At 35.7% G+C, this 20,668-nt stretch overlaps 1 protein-coding gene across 1 annotated transcript in view; it reads right to left on the bottom strand.

Annotated features, from left to right (window-relative positions):
• LOC107594030 (copine-8-like) overlaps positions 1–20,668 on the bottom strand; it is a 42,413-nt gene that overhangs the window by 20,579 nt on the left and 1,166 nt on the right. Inside the window, exons 2-7 of the mRNA XM_016283959.1 lie at positions 16,199–16,239; positions 13,401–13,447; positions 7,000–7,103; positions 6,869–6,908; positions 5,666–5,668; positions 5,143–5,219 (exon numbers count right to left, since the gene is read on the bottom strand). Of these exons, the coding sequence (XP_016139445.1) occupies positions 5,143–5,219; positions 5,666–5,668; positions 6,869–6,908; positions 7,000–7,103; positions 13,401–13,447; positions 16,199–16,239 (312 nt within the window). The remainder of the gene's footprint in view (positions 1–5,142; positions 5,220–5,665; positions 5,669–6,868; positions 6,909–6,999; positions 7,104–13,400; positions 13,448–16,198; positions 16,240–20,668) is intronic.

The following is a 20,668-nucleotide window of genomic DNA, read 5'->3' as shown; positions in this document are numbered from 1 at the left end:
GCAAGTTTTGAGGGAGCGTGCAATTGGCATGCTGACTGCAGGAATGTCCACCAGAGCTGTTGCCCGTGAATGGCATGTTAATTTCTCTACTATATGCCGTTTCAGAGAATTTGGCAGTACATCCAACCGGCCTCGCAACCGCAGACCACGTGTAACCACACCAGCCCAGGACCTCCACATCCAGCATCTTCACCTCCAAGATCGTCTGAGACCAGCCACCCGGACAGCTGCTGCAACAATCGGTTTGCATAACCAAAGAATTTCTGCACAAACTGCCAAAAACGTCTCAGGGAAGCTCATCTGCATACTCGTCGTCCTCATCGAGGTCTCGACCTGACTGCAGTTCGTCGTCGTAACTGACTTGAGTGGGCAAATGCTCACATTCGATGGCGTCTGGCGCAACAGCTGTGTCCACAGATAAAAAGATCTTGAGATACGCTTAACCTCATCCACTAAAATAGCATCACCAGAATACAAAGTAAACACTGAGATATTCCAGTGATTTTAGATTTTGGAACTCAAATGGGTATTTCAACCAGAAATGCACATTTTGTCATAATTTACTCACCCTCATGTCGTTTCAAACTTGCATGCATTTGTTTCTTCTGCAGAAAAAAAAGATTATGGACCACACTGACATTCATTGTATGGAGAAAAAAAACAGATTTTTAAAAAATATCTTCTACATATATATTCAAGAGCTATGGCACAGGGCAATATTTTTTTGAGAGTCAAGACTTTGTATGCCATACAGCAGTACACAATTTGCATGGACTACTCTTAAGACATCTGGCATCAAGCTTCTTCAGAATATCTATTTTCATGTTCCAGAGAAGACAATGAGAGTGAATAATTGATCATTAATTGATGAATTCCCCATTTAAAGTGAACTATTTATTTAAAACAAATAGCTATTTTACATATTTACTCAAAAATCAATAAAACATATTTCTAACCGTATATTTTTTTGCAGTGTGTAAATAGTCTACAGATAGGTTAATGAACTGTATTACTTGTAATGAACCATTTTAATATATTTAATATAATAAAAAAAGTATTAAAGTTATCATTACCATTATAAAAAAAATATTCATACAGGTATCACTAATAATGGCTAAGGAATTATTTTTCTATTATTTACATTTAACAAGAATTTTTCTAAATTTGATGTAAAAGTGACTCCACAATGCTTGGAATGGTCGTTGCTAAATGGTTGCTAGGGTTTTACCATGTTGTCTAAGTCAAAAGAGCAAGACTCTATGATATTCTGGTCTCTAAAAATGGCACAGATCCATTCTTCAAAAACTAGTATTGCTCTTTGCAGCACAATATTTGACGAATGGGTAAAAATGACAGTTATTTTTGTCAGTTACGGCACATTAGCGCTAGCATTCTGCCCGATTCAAATCATACACAGAGATGAAATAGTGCGGTAAGACCACATTTGTTTGAATGAATTACAGCATGCATTTCAATTAATTATCGATCGATCGTTTGAGAGAGAGAAAGAGAGAGAGAGAGATGACAGTTGTGTACAGAGTGTACCTGTGTGCTGCGTCTGCGCGTCTCTCTGTGCAAACAATTACTTCAAAAACAGCGATTTTACCACCTCGTTGCTGGGGAATATAATGTAGCGATCTAGTATCTAGGCTATTTTATTAATGAAAATCACGGGGGAGCGTTGACAACAAGTTTGTGTGTAATATAGAACGGTGATTAAACTGACTTGGAACTACCTGTGCATTAAACGGTTTTACTGCATACCTGCCAGCCAATCAGAATCCAGTATTCAGACAGTCCATGGAATATGAAAAGTTATAGCACACCTCTCCTCAACAAGTTTTACTATCAAACATCTCATTTATAGCACAAACAGTACAGCACAACTTGTAATACTTAGTTATTTGTTTGTCCATAAGAGTATATATCACTAATTACTGTGTGTACTGAACATCAGTGACTTTCATCATACTGAGCCACATGAATGCCACCTGATAATATAAAAATAGCCAAATATGAGCCAATAGTTGGCCTATCCAATATCCAAAGTACTGGTCATTGACTACAGTAGATAATACATTCATAATATATAAAAATTCTAAATATTTCTTTTAAGTAATGTTAATTTATATAATCTATTTTAAATGCACAAAAGATGATAAATCTATGAAACATCTGTAGTGTACTGAACATGTAATTGTTTTCCATGCAATGGAGTGTGAAAATCCATTTGAGCTGGTGATGTCTAAGTGTAATAGCCATCAGTACACTGACAGTAGTGTGTTTGGCATGTTTATCTGGACACACTTCACCCTCATACATCTCAGTATAAACCTGTGACAGCACCGCTACTATGATGAATGTCTCCAACACTGAGGGTATTTTCACAGAAAATGTCATGCTTTCTTTTTAGCTAATTAGAAGCTCAGTTTGTGTGTGTGTGTGTGGTGGGGGGCTAGAGAGTTAAATAGCGAATTATGTATGAAACAGATTGATCGAGTGTGTAGAAAAACACATGGGCGTAACATTAGGTAATTTGTTTTTCAACAGTGACCAATGACAAATTACCCACCTTCTGATGGAGTAATTCTTCCTACCTGCGTGGCGAGATGTATTTTTGGAGCTTATTTGAAATATTTTCAATACTCATACGTGGCAAATAGATTGCATTCTGTGACAATTTAAAACCCCGAGCTGAAATACTGACACCCGGTCTTGTTATTGTACAGCATTTTACATTCTCTCATCTCAAACATTCCTGGACCGAAACCAGGTTGTCTAAAAATATTTTGCTCAGCCTGACAGTATATGGCTCTCTTCTATCCACGCACATTTTCTCCACAAATCCACCACGCTCACATGTGGAAATGAGGCTGGAGAAAAATCAAGCCCGAAGGGCCCCCGAATGTGGCGCGGAACCTGAAATCCCCATCTCCGAACCTCCCGTGGCATCTCTTTGTCCTTAGGACTCCCTGGCCTTATCTTGCGAAAACAGAGGGAATTAGACGTATTTGCCCAAATGCAGTGCTATGTAATTGAAAAGCCACTAGTCTTGGTGGGTTGCCATAGAAACCAGCAGGTAATAGAGTAGTACCTCTTCCTCCACACTTCCACCCCAGTGTGTTACAGTATCTGCCCACTAGCTCTTTAGAGAGACGGGCTGACCTACTAAAATATGCCTATTGCCGCCAACCTTTTTCCTAATCCGCTACTTGCCGCTTGCACAGCACTGCAGAAAGCGTGACACAAAGGCCAAAAGGAGACGGCCCATTTAGTGTTTTTTGCCCCATGCCGTGTCACCATCAGACGCATTCGCAAAAAGCTCCTCGTCTACCATGCTGCGATACAGAGCGCGTGCACAGCACCTGTCATGTTCTTAGAGGAAGAAAACCAGCTGTTGGAAGGGACTTACAAACTATTTTTCATGTTCTTAAGGGGTTTAGTCACACTGTCTAGCCATATCTACAATGTTTTTCATTTTGCTTTCTTATTAAAGTGACTTAAAACAGCTTATATTCCGATCACTGAGCCCCATTATGGAAAAGCATGTGAATTTCACATTTCAACACATTAATTGCATGTTTTTGTTGTTTTGTTTTCAGTAATTGATGTAAAGTAAGTAAAGAAAAATATAAACATAGCTTATACATAAGTAACATAAGTTAAAAAAAACTTTAAAATCTTGATGGAAATAGCAACTGAAATAAAGTGACTTAAAACCTTTTATATTCAGATTTTAGATTTAAATTGACTTCATATCCAGTATTGTTATTGTTAACTAAAACTATTGAAAATCATTTTTGTTAATTGATGTAAAGCTGTAAAGTAAAAAATATAAATATTAAGTAAAAAAAAACTTCAACTTAAAAAACGTAAACCGAAATTGCAACTGAAATAAAGTGACTTTAAACCTTTTATATATTCAGATTTCACTTGTGCACGCATTAATCGTGTTTTGCTTCATATGCAGTATTGTTATTGTTAAAAATTGTTTTCAGTAATTAAAGTAAAGCTGTTAAGTAAAATGTAAATATTGAAAAACTTAAAAAACCTCAATGAAATTTACAACTGAAACAAAGCGACTTAAACTGCTTATATTCAGATTTTACATGTGAAAGCATTAATCATGCATTTTTATTTCATATCAAGAGTTGTTATTTTTAACTAAAACTATTAAAAATTGTTTTCAGTAACTGAAATAAACCTGAAATAAAATATAAATAAATGAATAAAACAAATATTAGATGAAAAACATAAAATCGTATACATTTAAATTAAGTTGAAGTACTAAAACTGAAATAAAGCTATATGGAAACATTTTAAAACGAATTAAAATAAAAGCACATAAAAATTACTAATTCAAGAAAATAAAAAGCTAATTCAAGATATTAATAAAAACTATAATTGTATATTAAAAAAACACTTCAATAACACTCGTCATCATATAAAACAGCATTTGAGGCTTTCTGTGAAAATGGCATGTCATTTGGCAAATGCACATATGATTCTGTAAAATGACAAGAAAAATGTGGTTCTTCTACAAGACCAAATGCAAGCAAATCCCTTTGAAGGCATCATCCAGACACCCTATTTTGTGCTACTGAAATAGATCATTGATGTGACCCAGATATGCTGGACAGTGGCAGTCTGTATCTTAATGTTAAAATGCCCCAGTCACCAGCGTGCCATCCTAACTCAAGCCGAAGCTTAATTAGTTTCCCTTCTTAACCCCTCGCCAAAGCTTTGGGATCTATACGTACACAGACATGCTCTGGATTGATATGGACACAGAAGGTCTGCTATACTGAGAAACCCCAAACAAGCACCTCGACTGCGGTTAAAAGCATTGATTTTAGAAGCGCCGTCAAAGAGCTGGAGAGCGTAAAAGGATTTCGAACCGCGAGCTGCATGAAAAAGACCAATTTATCAACCCTTTTGTCTTATTATCGTCGTGAGAGCACTTGCTATATAAATGAGCTCAGCTGGGCCATGCAGGTCAGATGAACTTATGTCTTCCATGTGGTTAAATCTGTGGCCTGAATAGAGATCCCATAGGATTTGGAGAACTTTTAAAGAACTGTTTCCATGGTGCTGTTTCTTCTTCAACGTCATATCAAGGGTGGAAAATAATCAAAGACTTACGAAAGCACCCGCTCCAGTCTTGACCCAGAGGACCCAATAATCTCTCCTAGAGTGCAGAAAGTCTGGCCGAGGAAGGACTGTGGGAGACAAAACAATGGAGGTAAATCACAGTACTGTGGGGCTTCTGCTCCACAGACACAAATCAGCAGTTACAGTCCAGTCTGGAAAATCTCAGAAAGATGGTATGAGGACTCACCTTGGATACTGTATGTCACTGAGTATAAAGACAGGTGAGGCCTGGCTGATGAAACTCTAAGCAATGGAAGGGGTGAATCAATGACATGGAAATGCATACAAAAAAGCGAGCAAAAAAACAACAGAAAAACAAGACGAGACTTTGAGGACTACAACAGACTCTTTCATGCAGATTTAAAGGATGCAAAGGGTCTGGGCTTTGAACGTGACACTTATTTTTTTCCAAAGAATGAGAACTCAAAAAACAAATTGCATTCTCTTTGTAACTATTTTTGGCATGACAGAGAAAACAAGCAATGGATAAATTACACTCATTTACAGCTTGTACCTTCTGTCATCCACGTCCATTGTAGCAGAAAAGACATTAAATCAACAGAGTAAAACTTGCAGGCATTGCATCGTGACTTGTCTATCCATTAGCACGGCATGTGGGACATTAAAGTTTACTTACATGCTTTGAGATGTTTGAGCTTCTGGAGTCCACATTGTATCTGTGTCAAATAAGCAAAAGAATGCATTTTATCACTGTTTAATGTTTTTTTTCCTGAAACTAAAGGCGGAAAAGTGTTGTCATCCACTTACACGTCAAAGCGAAGGTTCTGCTTTTCTTCGAAGAAATAATCCAAGACAAACTTCCTCACAAAGTCCGGGTTGAGAGTGTTGTCAATCACTTCTGTTCGACCAGACTAAATAAGAATGAAAGATGCATCATTAGATTAAATGTTTTCATGGCTAAATAATAAAAACATAATATATAAAAGTCATTCTCCACAAATTGGGTGCAAAACAGGCATATAAAATATATATTAAAAAAGACAAGACAAGAAAAAGGAAATTTTTATGTTTTTAAAATGAACAAAAAAAAAATAACATTTTTATTCAAATTTAAAAACACCGGCATGGATAACAGGGCTGTATGGAAGTCTATTTCCACCATGGAATACAAAAATAAAAAATAAATAAACTGTGACTTTGTCCCATAATTCTGCCCCTCCTTTTATTGCAATTCTGAGATGTCACATTTAGAATTTTTTTTTCAGAGTTTCAGAATTTTTTCAGATTTGAGACAAACTCAAAATTGTGAGATACAGACTTCCAATTGTGAGAAGTCAAAATTGTGAGATAAAAGTCACAAATAGCCTACCTATTTTTTTTAATGTAATTATTTAATTTCCCAATTATTTATTAAATTTTTTCTGAATTCTGAGTTTACATCTCGCAATTGTTTTTGTTTCCCCCACAAAAATTTTTTTCTCTTATCTGTTTCTCAAAAATGCAAGAATCAAAGTCAGAATTGTGTGATATGAACTCAGATGCCAAAAAAATGCCAAATTTCCTCTTTTATTTTTGTATTCTGTGGCAGAATCTGGTTCCTGCTGATTTGATACACTCAACATTATAATGTAGCTATAGTTAATGTAATAAAATAGTTAATGTAATAAAACACATTCAACAGAGTAAAACTTGCAGGCATTGCATCGTGACTTGTCTATCCATTAGCACGGCATGTGGGACATTAAAGTTTACTTACATGCTTTGAGATGTTTGAGCTTCTGGAGTCCACATTGTATCTGTGTCAAATAAGCAAAAGAATGCATTTTATCACTGTTTAATGTTTTTTTTCCTGAAACTAAAGGCGGAAAAGTGTTGTCATCCACTTACACGTCAAAGCGAAGGTTCTGCTTTTCTTCGAAGAAATAATCCAAGACAAACTTCCTCACAAAGTCCGGGTTGAGAGTGTTGTCAATCACTTCTGTTCGACCAGACTAAATAAGAATGAAAGATGCATCATTAGATTAAATGTTTTCATGGCTAAATAATAAAAACATAATATATAAAAGTCATTCTCCACAAATTGGGTGCAAAACAGGCATATAAAATATATATTAAAAAAGACAAGACAAGAAAAAGGAAATTTTTATGTTTTTAAAATGAACAAAAAAAAATAACATTTTTATTCAAATTTAAAAACACCGGCATGGATAACAGGGCTGTATGGAAGTCTATTTCCACCATGGAATACAAAAATAAAAAATAAATAAACTGTGACTTTGTCCCATAATTCTGCCCCTCCTTTTATTGCAATTCTGAGATGTCACATTTTGAATTTTTTTTTCAGAGTTTCAGAATTTTTTCAGATTTGAGACAAACTCAAAATTGTGAGATACAGACTTCCAATTGTGAGAAGTCAAAATTGTGAGATAAAAGTCACAAATAGCCTACCTATTTTTTTTAATGTAATTATTTAATTTCCCAATTATTTATTAAATTTTTTCTGAATTCTGAGTTTACATCTCGCAATTGTTTTTGTTTCCCCCACAAAATTTTTTTTCTCTTATCTGTTTCTCAAAAATGCAAGAATCAAAGTCAGAATTGTGTGATATGAACTCAGATGCCAAAAAAAATGCCAAATTTTCTCTTTTATTTTTGTATTCTGTGGCAGAATCTCGTTCCTGCTGATTTGATACACTCAACATTATAATGTAGCTATAGTTAATGTAATAAAACACATTATATTTTTATTGCCACAATAAAAAATATATATATATACAATAAATGCCACTATCCTCCAATGAAACATGAAACTTGAGATGAATAGAACAGAAAAGCATAAAAGAAGCTAATATTATTCACTCAGCTGCATGTAAAATCTGCACTGAAGGAATTACTGATGTGCCAAAGCATAATAACAGTTGCTATGATCATATTTTCATGATCAGAAGCAAAATCAGCCCTCAGACTTCCCTTCTCTCGGCAGACTTAACAGCAGTCTGAGCTCTGCCTGAATGTGGGGCAGGAATAGCAGCTCAGTGTGAGCTCGTACATGCTTCCTGCCAACATACACATCCCTGAAGCAATCAGACAGAAATTCCCATTGGGCAGGAGTCCTCGCTGGAGCTCACCGACGGCACAGAGTAATGAACTATTGATTCCTAACTCAGATTCAGACCCAAGATCATGTTCTCAACACCCCAGACACATAATCCCACCTATCAACTTAGTATCCACGCTTTCCATTATCTGCTCCAAGAGAAGTTCCTGGAGCCGATCGGTCCTTGACCATTGGTTGCTGCATTATCTGTTTAGGGGAGCTGGCTGTTTATAATGCAGTTGCTATGCTTGCTTTTGGAGGTACTTGTAATGTGAGTGGGCACTTGAGTGTTGATATGCATGCGGAGAAAGCCACTGGTCCAGATACACAGCAGCTATATAAAAGTACAGTGAATATTTCATGATGCCATCTGAAGAGCGAGATATCTCTAGAGAAGTCCAGATTGCTCGCTGCATTCCTCAAATTTCCAATGGCAAACGACACTTTTTTATTTTTTCCAATACTCAATTTGAGACTTTCCCAGAGACTGCTGAATGCTGATTCCTCAAATCCTGGCAAGGTGGTGGGATACAATTAGTAGCTGCATTTACAATTCTGCCAAAAGGGTTATCTTAAGTTGATTTTAGAACACTGGGAGGCAATAAAAACCCAAAAGCACAGCGAATTGGACAGTTCAGCACTGGAAACAAATTCTTTGCTTTTATCCATTTAGCATGGCATAATAATTTCTACTCAATTTTATGAGTGTCACATTCTGTGTTAATTTCTCTTCCTGTATTTCGAACCGGTTTCCTTCGTTTCATTTTTCCAGTTTGTAATAATTACTCATTGGTTGATTATGTTCACCTGTACCTTGTTTAATTTCTTCCTTTCCCTGTGTTTTCAGTTTGGTAGTGTCAGAGCTTATCTGTGCTTATTGTGTGATATCTCTTTCAGTTTGCATGTTTTGCCCTGTGTTTTTGCCCATATGTGACCCTGGACCACAAAACCAGTCTTAAGTCGCTGGGGTATATTTGTAGTATATTTGTAAATACACTGCATGGGTCAAAATTATTGATTTTTGTTTTATGCCAAAAATCATTAGGATATTAAGTAAAGATCATGTTCCATGAAGATATTTAATCAATTTCCTACTGTAAATATATTAAAACTTAATTTTTGATTAGTAATATGCATTGCTAAGAACTTCAATTTGGACAACTTCAAAGGCGATTTTCTCAATATTTGGATTTTTTTGCACCCTCAGATTCCAGATTTTCAAATAGTTGTATCTCAGCCAAATATTGTCCTATCATAACATATCATACATCAATGGAAAGCTTATTTATTTATGAAAAATTGACCCTTATGACTGGTTTTGTGGTCCAGGGTCACATATTCCTTTTGTTTAATAAAGCTTCTGCAATCAGATTCACAACCCAGGTTTTTTCTTTCTCTTTGAATTTTTTTAATTTTTCATAAAATCAGACTTATGTACTTGCCCAACATACACATCCCTGAAGCAATCAGACAGAAATTCCCATTGGGCAGGAGTCCTCGCTGGAGCTCACCGACGGCACAGAGTAATGAACTATTGATTCCTAACTCAGATTCAGACCCAAGATCATGTTCTCAACACCCCAGACACATAATCCCACCTATCAACTTAGTATCCACGCTTTCCATTATCTGCTCCTGGAGAAGTTCCTGGAGCCGATCGGTCCTTGACCGTTGGTTGCTGCATTATCTGTTTAGGGGAGCTGGCTGTTTATAATGCAGTTGCTATGCTTGCTTTTGGAGGTACTTGTAATGTGAGTGGGCACTTGAGTGTTGATATGCATGCGGAGAAAGCCACTGGTCCAGATACACAGCAGCTATATAAAAGTACAGTGAATATTTCATGATGCCATCTGAAGAGCGAGATATCTCTAGAGAAGTCCAGATTGCTCGCTGCATTCCTCAAATTTCCAATGGCAAACGACACTTTTTTATTTTTTCCAATACTCAATTTGAGACTTTCCCAGAGACTGCTGAATGCTGATTCCTCAAATCCTGGCAAGGTGGTGGGATACAATTAGTAGCTGCATTTACAATTCTGCCAAAAGGGTTATCTTAAGTTGATTTTAGAACACTGGGAGGCAATAAAAACCCAAAAGCACAGCGAATTGGACAGTTCAGCACTGGAAACAAATTCTTTGCTTTTATCCATTTAGCATGGCATAATAATTTCTACTCAATTTTATGAGTGTCACATTCTGTGTTAATTTCTCTTCCTGTATTTCGAACCGGTTTCCTTCGTTTCATTTTTCCAGTTTGTAATAATTACTCATTGGTTGATTATGTTCACCTGTACCTTGTTTAATTTCTTCCTTTCCCTGTGTTTTCAGTTTGGTAGTGTCAGAGCTTATCTGTGCTTATTGTGTGATATCTCTTTCAGTTTGCATGTTTTGCCCTGTGTTTTTGCCCATATGTGACCCTGGACCACAAAACCAGTCTTAAGTCGCTGGGGTATATTTGTAGTATATTTGTAAATACACTGCATGGGTCAAAATTATTGATTTTTGTTTTATGCCAAAAATCATTAGGATATTAAGTAAAGATCATGTTCCATGAAGATATTTAATCAATTTCCTACTGTAAATATATTAAAACTTAATTTTTGATTAGTAATATGCATTGCTAAGAACTTCAATTTGGACAACTTCAAAGGCGATTTTCTCAATATTTGGATTTTTTTGCACCCTCAGATTCCAGATTTTCAAATAGTTGTATCTCAGCCAAATATTGTCCTATCATAACATATCATACATCAATGGAAAGCTTATTTATTTATGAAAAATTGACCCTTATGACTGGTTTTGTGGTCCAGGGTCACATATTCCTTTTGTTTAATAAAGCTTCTGCAATCAGATTCACAACCCAGGTTTTTTCTTTCTCTTTGAATTTTTTTAATTTTTCATAAAATCAGACTTATGTACTTGCATGTTTTTAAAAAATTGTGTTCTAAACTTTCTACTATTCAGAATTAGTTTACCATTGGTAGATTGTAGATTTTTAAAATGTTTTTGAAAGAAGTCTCTTATGCTCACCAAGGCTGTCTTTATTTGATCAAAATTACAGTAAAAGGTTAATATTGTGGAATATTATTACAATTTAAAGAGCAGGTCATATGGTATTTTAAAGTGTCCTAAAAGTCAAAAACGATTCGTTCCAAGCAAGTTCGGCGCAAACCCCTCCCTTCCATAAGCCTACTCTGATCTGATTGGTCAGCTGGCCAAGCCTGCTGTGATTGGCACAGAGAGGAGTCCTTAACTTGAGCAAGTTAGCGAGCGCTACCAATGACAAAGCGCTTTTACATAAAACAATAATATAGTGCTCCAATCTGTTCTTAAAATAATGGCATAAAATACAAAAACACATATGCAAGCGAATCGTGCCCACAGCTCAAGTTTAGCTGCTATACTGTAAACACTTAAAACAATAATGGTGGATACGTTAGCTGAGTGCTAACGTGACTAACTGATGAAACAATACAGTTTGTAAACCAAAATATGTCTACTGTAATGTTTGAAGAACGACTTTTAATCAGAACGCAGAACAGCTCTATCACAGGCGCACCAGCCTAACTAACTCGCTTGTCTCTCCCGTATTAACCCTTTAACTGCCGCAAAATAAACAGCAATTTCACAATGATTATAAAATCCGTGCGCTACACTACATTCTTTATTATTAAATGAAGTAATTATTAGAACAACGTCAGTCTATATTAATCGACACATTCTTAGGAAATAGTGGGTTCACAGCGAATTATCAGAACTACTTCAGTAAGACAGTAATATCGTGCTTTACCTGGAAACCTAAAGCTGCACTAGGTATACATCACATATTAGCAAAAAAAAAAAAAAAAGGAAATTTTGAGCACCCAATTGAAAATGTACACATAACGTATCAATCGTACTTACAGGATGTGCTTTGGAGAGCTTGTTAGTCCAAATAAAGAAGATTAGAAGCCAACAAAGTTAAAAGTCAAGATTAGAGAGGCAGTCCTTGGTAAATTGACATGCACACAACAAAAGGTTCGAATTGTATTTCTGTGGTATCCTTGAACACAGCATCTTCTCAACATGATGTAAACACATTAACTAGCGGAAGTGTTTGTGGGCAGGTCAGACTCGCGGGCAGGCGGAGATTAGGCAAATTTGTTACCCAGTGACGTATATCAACAACAGGCAAAAGATTCGAAAATATGACGACTCGTTAAGGCGATACAGAATTGACTCTCTCTTTTGAGAGACAATGTCTTTATTTATCATGCACTTTTTTGATTAACAACTTTGCAGACTGTTTTCATTTAAGTATAGCTACGTTATAAACTGCAAAAGAGATATTTTTCAAAAACCCATATGACCTGCTCTTTAAAATAACTACTTTCGATTTAATATATTTTAAAACGTAGTTAATTCCTGTGATGCAAAGCTGAATTTTCAGCATTATCGCTCCAATCTTCAGTGTCACATGATACTTCTGCTCAAGAAACATTTCTAATTATCAATCTTGATAACAGTTGTGCAACTTGTGCAGCATAATATTTTTGTGGAATTCTTTTCAGGATTCTTTGAATAATAGAAAGTCAAAAGAACAGCATTTATTTGAAATAGAAACCTTCTGTAACATTCTAAATGCCTTTACTGTCGCATTTGATCAATTTATTGTCTCCTTTGCTGAATAAAAGTATTAATTTCAATTAAAAAAAGAAAGAACAATGTTTTGAACCGTAGTGTATATATACAAAAAAAATCCAACTTAGAAGATATCAATATAGTATTATTTAATGTTTTATTCATGTTTTGTAATTAAAAGCTTCTGCAAGTTTATGAATACTGTTTCTAAAAGAAACAGTCTCATGAGATTTATCTGGAAGGAAAATAAAAGAACGCACATCATGAAAGAAAAATAAAAACAGAACATCCACACAAGAGCAGATTGAGGAGGAGGATGGAGGAGAATATCGACTGATAGACACTACAATCTGATAATAAGCAGAATTGAAAAAAAAAACTTCATGGTGGATCTAAAAGTACAACAATGGATCACATCAATATAACTGCAAACTGTGTACTGATTGCAGCTTGTAGTTGTGGCCAATGGACCATATTAATTGATAATACAGTTTGTCAAAAGGCTAAAAAACGAACATGCTGAGCACTATATGTTCTGCTCATACTGTATACACTATAAAAAGCATACTAACCTCTCTCCACTCCTTAGTACCGATTCCTTGAACATACAACACAACCACTGTAAAGAGAAAATGGAAAAATAATGGTCAAACACAGAGAGAAACAATCAATAATTTGATAAAAACACTTGCAGCATGTGCACAGTGAGTTTCCTTAAATGAAGCTAATGGAGGTGCTTCACTGAGCTTCATCTTACCATCTAAATTAGAAAATGGCTTGGAGAAGTGCCTATTTGTGACCAGTATGGAGTATTAGTCCAAAATCCAGGCCTGTTAAGTCTAAGTGTGGAGCAGCAGGTGTGAGAATCTAACTCATCAATTACTCCACCGAATCATTCAAAAGGAGTCCAAACAGGAAGTGCCCTGACCAACAAATGGACTGCAGCTCTGTGGGTGGTAGTTGGAGAAAATGACCGAAATGTCTCCGGCCAGCAAGCTTTTGGCAAAAATATGAAAATTCAAGCATAAAGAATTTGGACTTGAACATTTGTGAAAGAGCAATCAGTTGTGAATCTCACTGAGAAAAAATGTAGCATGAGATTCATTCTCAGAAAAACTGTTATTTGTGTCTGAATGAATATTCATTCATTCATTCGAAAATGATCCTTCTCGAGGATACAATTATACATATTTTTTTTGAATGTTCAGAGTAACATTTTCAAATAAATAGATAAATCCTGAAATATATATATATGTTCAAAAGCAACTCTCATTGCAAGAACTGAAAATATAAATTTAACTCTGATAAGACAGCAAGAGAAAAATTCCCTGTGTGTCAAATAATGTTTTCTCAAATGAACATTTCTCAAACTACTACTAGCTGCAGTCCATTTGTTGGTCAGGGCACTTCCTGTTTGGACTCCTCTTGAATGATTCAGTGGAATGTCAGTCCCTTAAAATGATGTCAGGAAAAAGATTAAACCATTCTTTTTTTATGACTAAAATGCAAGGATATGAATAAAATCTGCATTAAAAAAAACTTCATAAGGTTTTAATTTGGATTTAAATTTAAGTTCTGGATTATTTAATATTTTTAAATATATATATATATATATATATATATATATATATATACATTATATTATATTATTAGAATTATAATTAAATTATAAATATTGTATATTTAATGTATATATGATCTTTCCTGAAATGTAATGGTTATGAATGGGGATATGTAAATTGGCTGAAATTCTAATTATAAAAACAAAATGGATGTTTATGTATTTTGCATCAGACAGTAAAGTAGGTCATTTATTGTAAATAAGTATCCTGTATGCAAATAAGTATCCTGTTAATTATGTCAGTTAACACTCAATAGACACAATTGTCTTTTCCCCTGAGAATTCATGGCCCAGGAATTTAGACATAACTAGCAAAACAAAATCACTCCAAAATAGCATTTCTTGTTTTTCAAGATGCAAATGTTACTTGAAGCAGGGCATTAAGAATGCATAATCTCTGAACAAGATGAGATTGACCACATTCATTATTTTCAACTCCTCGAAAAATCTGCAGTAACTTCACTGGGCCGGCTAATGTTTAACGATTTCACATCAATTACATGGAACAACCATCAGAGCACAAAAAGCATTTCAGGAAGAGTAGAGACACCTATTCAGGTATGACATTTGCCAGATCAACCGAGGAACTGATTTAGAATAAATCTCAGTGCAAATTATGGCAACTCAGATGTCAGTCAAGCGTTTGATTGCTGTGAGCATTAGGGTGAAGGATTAATAAATGTTATAATTTCGGCTTCTCTGACTAAGGCAGGTTTACAATGGCAAGCTTTTTTTTTCAACTCCGAGATTACTCTGGAAGGAAAGTAGCCCCTTTGATACTACTAGAAAAAGCAGTAGGACAAAAAGATATGCCCTAAGGGTACAACACTTTCAGCAATAGCTTCACATACCAAATAGCCATGAAACACTCATCCGAAACCTTCACTTGTTTTCAAGGCAACAGCAAAATAATTCATGTGAATAGCATTCATGGCTATTGACATCATTTGGGAAGGGAAAATGCTTTGTGTTTCTGCTCAGTGGTTGACCCTCTGAGAGACAGAGAGAAAAAAAAAACTTTGAATAATGCAGTAATAAAATTTGGCCACGTTTATATTATCATGCATGACGACCATTTTATTACCCTTAAGAATAGTAAATACAACTCAGTCAGAATTATTATATGCTCATTAGTCAATCAAGAAAATCACAAAGCTCTAAATGAATATGTAAAAGCTAAATTTTAAATGCTAGTTATATTAAAACTTATGCATGCAGATGTTTGAGACACCAGACAAGTTTTAATAAAATAGTTTCCTGTATACTGTGCTGTACACAATATGCTCGTTCTTTAAAAATAGCTAGAACACATTATAAAACAATAAGAAAATCATAGTACATGATAATGACAATGGTGTCATATGACCTGATCACATTTCATTTTCAGCTCAGCAAAAGGTATTTTAAAATACTAAAAATTTAAACAATTATTTAAAATATTAAATCCAATTTTGTGTAAGCTCCTATTTAATAATAGAAGCAATAAAATATATAGTTTCCGTCATCACACTGTTGAGCATATTGCCTTGTGGGATACAGTACACAGCACCTTTATTGTATATGTCAATGTTTTGGCAAAAATAATAGGTTATCCAAGGTGTTCCATTCATAATACAAAAAAATCTGCATACTGTGCATATCTGATGTACAAACAGAATGAGTATTATGATTATGTATTATTCAAACATATCCACAGACTACTTGTGTCAAGCCTCACATCAAGGAGCAATCACTAAGACCAGGACTTACCTGGCGCTGACCTTGAGAATGCATCAGCATCCAGCAAATTCCTGGAGAAACAGAAACACAGAGATGCTCAAGCACAACGCAGGCAATAATAAACCAACAAAACCTAGCTAGAGGAGATTGTTTTATTGTGAACAGATAAAACAGATGGTTAGACAGAAACAAAAGCAGCTTCTATGTTTGTCCTGCGTGAACAAAGAGACTCATTGATGCTCAGGTCAGAGCAGGCTTGAGTTTTCTCCTGCCAAACATCAATAATGAAGGTCATGACATTACAAGTACACATGAAATCAAAACTGACCCTATTTACGTTTTTATTCTTATTAATAATACAGTTGCCTTGTGGTCTTTAAGTGGAAGACATATACACTGACTTAAAAACAGTAGTTTCCTTTGATAATAAATAAGAAAAACATTTATTTATGAGAAATTATGAATACTTTTTTTTATAATTATCAGCATATATAATGAACTTAACTGGGATGTTTTGTCAGCATATGGCTTACCCCATTTACTTTTTAATGCATGTTCCTGGTCTTGATGATTCATTAGACATAAGACAAATTAATCTGTCTTTATAATCTTTTATCAAAATGTAATAATTTGGAGTTCTTCAAAATGACTTTCCTTTGCAGATAAATTCTTCCTTTTCAACCACTCGACTCCATTCTGGCACATAACAGCCAGCTTACACAATCCTATCAGTTCCCACTTGATAAAATCAAGTCTCATTCCATATCTTGTTTCAATTCAAAATGCATCACGCTACAGAAGTTAAACGGCTTGTGAACAGCATTTCAAATTGACCTCAACTCTGTCAAAAGAAATATATTTGAACAAACGTAATGTTTCATAACTGCTCCGACAGCAACAACATCTATTTAACTTTTGAGTTTCCATCCATCAGTCTGTTACTGGTCTCTGACGGTGCATTTAAATTGAAAGACCAGACCGCGTTAAAAAGGACATGATGGATGGCCAGTAACAGGAGCCCATAGATATTCTCGGACAGGAGAATTGTGTTTGTGGAATAAATAGATAGAGGAATAGAAGAAAGGCTAGGGAAGTACAGCAGAGAGCACATTAATCCATCCGACTGAGCAGAGAATCGATTCCATCTCTAGTCTGCAGGATGGCAGCTCTGAGCAACAGGAGGTATTGCCTGACATCTGGTGTGACGCCAGCTGTGACGTTTTAAACCCGAATCAACGGGTCCTGAAGCTCTGGCATCTCAACAGGGAGCGCATTCACCTTACTGAGGGGGATCCCTTGACATACCATGTGGCTTCGGTCGTTTGGTTTTAGGTGATGACCTTGATCAACACACCGCAAAACTTCCTACTTCCGCATTCACTTCCATTATGGTTGGGCATATTCATCACGTTAGTCAAACATTTGAATTTTATTACTGGATGTAATCAAATCACCTAGCCAGCCAGCAACCTCCAAATCAGGTTATGAAGATCAGTTGATATATATAATTCAAACTTTGACGCACTCAAAAACAGCCCAGTAGACCTACATATCTGTCGTCGTTTTAAACAAGACACCATGAAATCTTCACTCAAAGGAAAACAGACTGACAGTACAGTACGGCATTTTCCTTTCTGATGCTGCCAGGCTCGAGTCATACGTTCGAAAAAATATACAGAGAAATTGTTTTCCTTTGCTTCACGAAATATGATAGAGAAGATAGGAATTTACAAGCTTTCCCTGACAAACGCAACAGATCCTTTAAGATCTCCGGGTCTGAGAGTCTTCAACACATTCCCTCGTTCTGGTTTCCCTCCAGACTCTCCCTTATCGAGTGACAAGACGGCATCTGCTGCAATCTGTGTTGACAGTGACAAACAACCTTGATGAATTGGCTTCCCCTGTGAACAGCTTCCACAATTTGCCAGCATAATGCAGTGACAGAAAGACACTCTTTCACTAACTTGTTGCCTTGCAAAGTGGTATCAGTTTTGAATGCTCGTACGCGACTTCATAATAGATTAAAGTTTCCTGTGGAGTTTTGAATATGGGTAACTACTCAAAGCCATCAAAACTGTAATTGCTGGTTGCTTTCATCACTAAATCCTAGAGAAAAGCACAGTTAGCACGCAAAATACTAATTAAAAATGGCCAAAAGTATGTGGACACCAAGTATAAAGAGCTGCCGCTAAAATTCACAGGGCCCGGGACATCATTTTAATGAGTGGGCTGCCTCTCTCCAAGGTTCTATGTGTAGGCTACACCATTGAGGACCTTGGTGGGCAACAAAGTTAGATGCACAGAATTCTCTAGAATGTCAGTAGAGAACCCAGATTGTGACTCATTTTTTGTGGGACGCTCCACATGGCAAGTGCAATTCTGTACCAGGTGATCTACCCAGCAAGTTTACTACATCAGAAAAGCCATACATATGGAGCTGATTATGTGATGCACATGTCAAAATATATTAGTTTACAAATCATATAGTAAAATTATTTTGAGATAATAACATTGTATTGCACAATAAAACATGTGAAAGTAAGTCTATTAAATAATAATCTGTCCCTGTAAACATCATTTGTGTGATAAGGAATACATATTGTTGGTGTTTTACTGCTACTAGCAGGCATTTCATGAAGTGAATTATATATAGGTTCATTTTTGGAGTTCTGCAGAAATGTAGGCAGAGTCACGTTTTTTAACCTCGGTTGTAAAATAAATTATTAATTCACCCAAAAATGAAAATTTGGCCATTAATTACTCACCCTCATTTAATTATAAACCTCTATGGCTTTCTTTTTTTCTGCAGAACACAAGATGATGTTTTGAAAAAATTGTTAGTTGCTTAAACCATCACTTCTGGCCAAAACACCCATATAATAGTCCATAATTCATAATAACACTTTCTCCAGAGAAAAAGTCCATCTCCTATTATCCTCTCACATCAAAAACCACTAACATGTGTGTTTAGAACTGTTTTGGACTGTTTTCGCTTGTAAACAGTGCTTGATCTGTGCATATCTCTCTTCAAAAACAGACGAGACAATTTCTTCACTGAAGAAAGCAATATTATGGATAGAAGACTCATATTTTAACTGGAAGCAATTATTTGAAGTTAAAAGCATCTTGATGAACTTGTTTCTTATAAAAACGAGACATTGATGGACTGGAGTTGTGTGGATTACTGGTAGATTATTGTGATGTTTTTCATCAGGTGTTTGGACGGCATTCTGACGGCACCCATTCACTGCAGAGGATCCATTGGTGAGCAAGTGATGTAATGCTACATTTCTCCAAACCTGTTGCAATGAATAATAAACTCATATACATCTTGAACGGCCTGAGGGCCACTAAATTTCCAGTCAATTAAAATTTTAGTTTTTTTTGTTTTGTTTAATATTTCCCTTCAGTAGAATTTAAACAGGATGTCCATATACTTTCAGCCATGTAGTGTATTAAGCCCACAAACTCAAGCCATTTGTACCCTGTCCTGATAGACTTTCTTTTACCACTGAGATGTCATGCCACCAGACACTGCCTCAAAGTGAAACAGAAACCCATTGGGCATCTAGAAGCGGAGCGTATTTCATTTTTCATAAATCCTGATCTGTTGCATTCATATCCCAGCAGGCTACTATGAAATATGTACCATGAGGTACCACTTGCTCTATTTTCTTGCACCCGTCTTCCACCTCAGCGAAATTATTGCTGAAGGCTCAGCGGGCAGAGCCTGGCAGCCGCAGATGTGTCTCATGTATAAAGAGACCTCCCTTGGATATCTGGGCAAGCAGTGTCTGAAGTGAAGGCTTTATGCAAACACACAGACAGCATCAGCAGTCAACACATTCATTATTCAGGAAAGAGTCTGTGCTGTTGTTTGTTGCCAGTGGTGTCTGTCCAACAAGGAGAGAACGGTCCAGAGGGACACAGCAAAGGAAGAGGTCAGCCAGGCATTAAAAAAGGTTGCCCTTTATAAACACAGATTCAACTGTGATTTGGATTATATAAGTGTTTGTTTAATTTACATTTTATGAAAAGCAACAAATCATAAAATGCAAAATACTCAAAACATGCCTCTAAACAATCATTTCTTCAGGCAGCAAAGACTTGACGTGCAGCAGAAGACAATTACGAGCGATTTTCAACATGAAAGATAAGCACAAATAGACAACAAAAATAAAATATGACTCAAAGAGCAACATAATTATGATATCTAACTCCACAAATCACATATGATCAAGAAAGGGGTCTAATGCACCAATACAATGCCCAAAAATGCTGTCTACGTAGGGAACTCTTTTTTAGATTTTGAGACACAATCTGCAAGTCATGAATGCAAACAGATAACTCGGACAAACAGATTCACCTAAAACCCTTACAAAAAAAGAATGTGGTAATACAAAGGTACAGTAATGATACAGTATATATATATATATATATATATATATATATGTAGCTCAGTTTTTCCACAAAGTTTGACTTTGTAGCCCTCTTTCAGCT

This window comes from Sinocyclocheilus grahami, unplaced genomic scaffold, assembly GCF_001515645.1.
Source record: "Sinocyclocheilus grahami isolate Dianchi unplaced genomic scaffold, SAMN03320097.WGS_v1.1 scaffold178.1, whole genome shotgun sequence".
In the NCBI taxonomy this organism is placed as follows: Eukaryota; Metazoa; Chordata; class Actinopteri; order Cypriniformes; family Cyprinidae; genus Sinocyclocheilus; species Sinocyclocheilus grahami.
This window is presented reverse-complemented; position numbering and strand designations above follow the sequence as displayed.